Raw genomic sequence first — 3,934 nt, 5'->3', positions numbered from 1 at the left:
TGTACTTCTCTGCACCTCCGGAAGTCCACTATCAACTCCTTTGTCTTTGCGACGTTGAGGGTGAGATGGTTGTCTTGACACCAGTGGGTCAGGGCGCTGACCTCCTCCCTGTAAGCCGTCTCATCATCGTTGGTGATCAGACCCACCACTGTAGTGTTGTCCGCAAACTTCACAACAGAAGAGGATGGATGGCTGAAATGGAATGGAAAGATAGATACCGGTAGATGTTGTGCACTGCCTTGGAAGTTTGGAGTGGAGCAGATGTTGTGATGGGCCAACTCACAGTTTTTTTTCCTCCAGAAGTCAACCACCATCTCTTTTGTCTTGCAGAAATTCTGAAATAAGTGTTTCTTTCGGACCATTCTACAAACTTCCTCACCAGCTCCCTGTACTCAAACTCCTTCCCACCCCTAATGCACCCAACCACTATTGTCATCAGAAGATTTCTGCAGGTGGCATATTCCACTGTTGTACTGGAAGTCTCACTTAGTGTCACGGCTGAGGAGGCGAGCCGTGTGGTGTGGAGGAAGGAGGACCCAAGATGCAAGCAGTGGATGAAGATGCTAGTGAAGTTTATTTACAAGGTGGTGTAGTGGCAAACGAGCAGTGGGGCATGACAAAATAACTGAAGACACCTAAAGTGGGAGAACTAAAATGACAGAAATGGGAGCATACGACAAAGGGATGAGAGGGATGAGAGGCAGAGAGAGGCAGACGAAGAGCAGGACACCGAGGAACACAGAGTAACGCAGACTGACACGGAGTAACATAGACAAACCGGCAACAGGCAGGAGAACACACAGGGCTTAAATACACACACCAGTAATCGGGGGATGAGAGACAGGAGGGCAACACAGCTGGGAGAAATCGGAGCTGACGGGACAGGGGAAATGTAAACTGAACACACTCACATGAGACGGAGACCTTCACAATAAAACGGGAAACTCACAGACACAGAACCAGACAAGACACAGAACTAAACAGGCAGATTCACAAGCAGACAGTGTGACACCATGGACAGACGGAGGGAACACAGAGAAGTGGGAGCAGGCAGGCAAAGAACAGAAACCTAACAAATGGCAATTCACAACAGAATACATACAACAAAAGCACAAGGAAACACAAAACACTGAGTTGGCAGGCTCAGGACCATGAGACTTAGCAGAAATTGCTGGGTGGTATAGGGTACTGAAATTTTTTTTTTTTTTTTTTAACGTTTCTCGCTATGCCACCAGTATCATCCAGGTGAGAGTGACAGCAGCACAGAGAATGAATAATTGTACACTTCCATTTACTTATTTATTTTTATTTATTTTTTAGTTAGGGCACCCTTGCATATGTGCACTTACAGGTATAAACACATTTATATTTAACCATGTTGTTTGTCATGGACAGTATGTTCATGTTCAGACTGGGTGTAGGACATTCCTCCCAATCACCCCACTGTTATTGACCAAGAAAAGTCCCCCAGTATGATAATGGAGCCCCGAAGTGGGGTGACTTTCACTAGCTTACCAAGAACTCCAAGAATACTGGGTCCCCGCAATAGCGACCCCGAGCCTGCTCACTATCACTCACATCCAGCTTTAAGGACACTAGTACATATAACATGATTCAATTCAGCAGGTAGAGTGAGTACAATTAGTGAGTACAGCATGTGTTGTACTCAAGTGTTCTTAGTGCAAGTGTTTTGTATGAGTTACAACCTTCTGTCCATTGACCTGATATGTTTAGGCATTTTTCTGTAAGTAGTCTCCCAGGATTATTGTTTCCTTTGCATATGTTTCTTTGTCATTTGTTACTGGAAGACTGACTGTGATTCTATTACCAGCAAATTACATATTATAGTATGTGAGCTAACACACTTGGTTAGACCTCGCTCTTGTACAGACTGGCGAGATTTTCTTTTCCACCCCTTGAAGAGTACCAAGTATGTAGAGTCTACACTTTGAGTTTACACTTTGGGTGGTTTGTTACTGGGGATTTATGCTTTAGCGGGAAAACTAACATCATAGCTACTACTAACTGCAAATCACTCAGAAACCCTACGGTGTAATCTGATTACCGGATAGCAATTGGCCTGTTCAGTACTGCTGATTTCTCCTGTGCTTTTTAAACTTTTTTTCACCAATGTTTTTTAATTTATTAGTGAGAGAATACGAATTTTCTCATCAATATAAAGAATACGACTCATAGTCTCAACTTAACCACATGGTCTTTCACTTTTATTAGCCCTGTGTTCCCTCTGTAATCAAACCATGTGATTATATTGTTATAAGTAGAATTTACTCAATCGGGTCACTACACAATGATTCAGTTTATTTGCCACAAAAAATAACATTTCTGGGTTTCTACCAGTTTAGTCAGTCCTTTACATTATATTTACATTTAGTTGGACATTCTTTGAAACACTAATCAAAGGCGGCCCATATCCACATAGAAGCTGGAAGAAGAGAAGTTGGAAGGCTTCCTGGCATATTCTCATAGCAGAAAATTATCTATTTAAACAGTCATTAAAATGTATTTCTGTAGTAATATAGTAGCTTTACTGAATCTCACTTTGAAAAAAAAACAACAACAAGCATATGTCATGCTGCAATGCATATTTCTCAGAAAGGCAACCCTTACATTTGGCTAAAGATAAATGTGATTAGTTATCACTATCACCTCACAGCATAAAGGTCCCTGCTTTGAATCTAATCTTTCACCTTCCCATGCTTTCCCTGTTTGTGCATGACTTGTCAACAGGCTTTATTTGATTTGATTTGATTTGATTTATGATAAACTCCTAAGCTTTCACGTTCATAAACTGACCATAGTTGTGAATAAGTATCTTTGATACATGATGTGTTTTCAAATCAACCACACACTGCCCCGTGAAGTGTGACATTTGTAATTTGGGTTCGATTTGGAAGTACTTAAACATACTTGAACATTTTTATTTTATTTTATATGCATTCCTTAAATAAACAAAGGGGTAGACATATTTATGCCAAATTTATTCTTACTTTTTAAATTTGACTTTTCTATTTTTGTAGTGTGTTGTGATTCTTCCCTTTAACTTTTTTAGAGATTCTTTGATTTCTTGTGTCTGAAGAACATATATGATAGGGTTCAGCATTGGAGGAAAGACTGATGTCAGAGACAGGTTTATGATTCTGGCATTTGGCTCTATGTTTAAACGTAGAGTGATTAATATTGGGAGGAAATAGATTGCCACTAATGAAAGATGAGCTGTGCAGGTTTTAAAGCCCTTCATTCTTTCTCGAACTGTGGCTACCTTAGCTAAAGCATAGCCTATACTCAGATAACTCAACAAAACAAACAAAAGAGGAAGCCAAAGAATAAGAGCTGGCAAAATCCAAGCAGTTATATCGCTGGGTGTATAATCATTGCATGCAAGCCGGTATATCTGACCATGGTCACAAAAAAAGCTTTTAATAACGACTGATTCACAGAGGGAAAGCCTTGTAAGAAGGCCAGTTGCAATGAGTATAACAATAATGACAAACACCCAGAAAGAGGCAATTAAACAGAACATGAACTTGTGAGTCACCTTCAGTTGATAATGCAGTGGGTAAACGATCGCCATAGCTCTGTCATATGACAGTGCAACCAGATTTAGAGCTTGCATCGAAAGGAATACATAGCAGAAAAACAGGAATGTCAAGCAGTCATTATAGGAAATGTGGGGGTGATTAAACAAAAAGATATCGAGAATCTTTGGCACCATGGCAGAGTTACCTAATAGATCAACCAATGCAAGATTGAAAACTGCAATATATTTTGGTGTTCTTAGATTGTGATCCAAATATATTGTGGCCATGACAGCTGTGTTTGCCAGGACAGAAATAATATAAACAAAAAACAGAAAGGCATAATAATATTTTATATTAGGAATGCCAATAAATCCACTTATAATGAAAAATGCAGG

General features: G+C 40.0%; 1 protein-coding gene across 1 annotated transcript; it reads right to left on the bottom strand.

The window, feature by feature from the left end:
* Positions 1 to 3,004: 3,004 nt before the first annotated feature.
* Positions 3,005 to 3,928, bottom strand: LOC102211776 (olfactory receptor 1500-like; the record flags this gene model as incomplete). Its single annotated transcript, XM_005754815.1, has 1 exon — positions 3,005 to 3,928. A coding segment is annotated over one exon (924 nt), but the record flags the coding sequence as incomplete, so codon positions are not given.
* Positions 3,929 to 3,934: the final 6 nt, after the last annotated feature.

This window comes from Pundamilia nyererei, unplaced genomic scaffold (assembly GCF_000239375.1).
Source record: "Pundamilia nyererei isolate P.nyererei 1_Seehausen unplaced genomic scaffold, PunNye1.0 scaffold00671, whole genome shotgun sequence".
NCBI classification, from domain to species: Eukaryota; Metazoa; Chordata; class Actinopteri; order Cichliformes; family Cichlidae; genus Pundamilia; species Pundamilia nyererei.
Note: the sequence above shows the minus strand (reverse complement) of the source record. Positions and strands in the feature narration are given on the sequence as shown.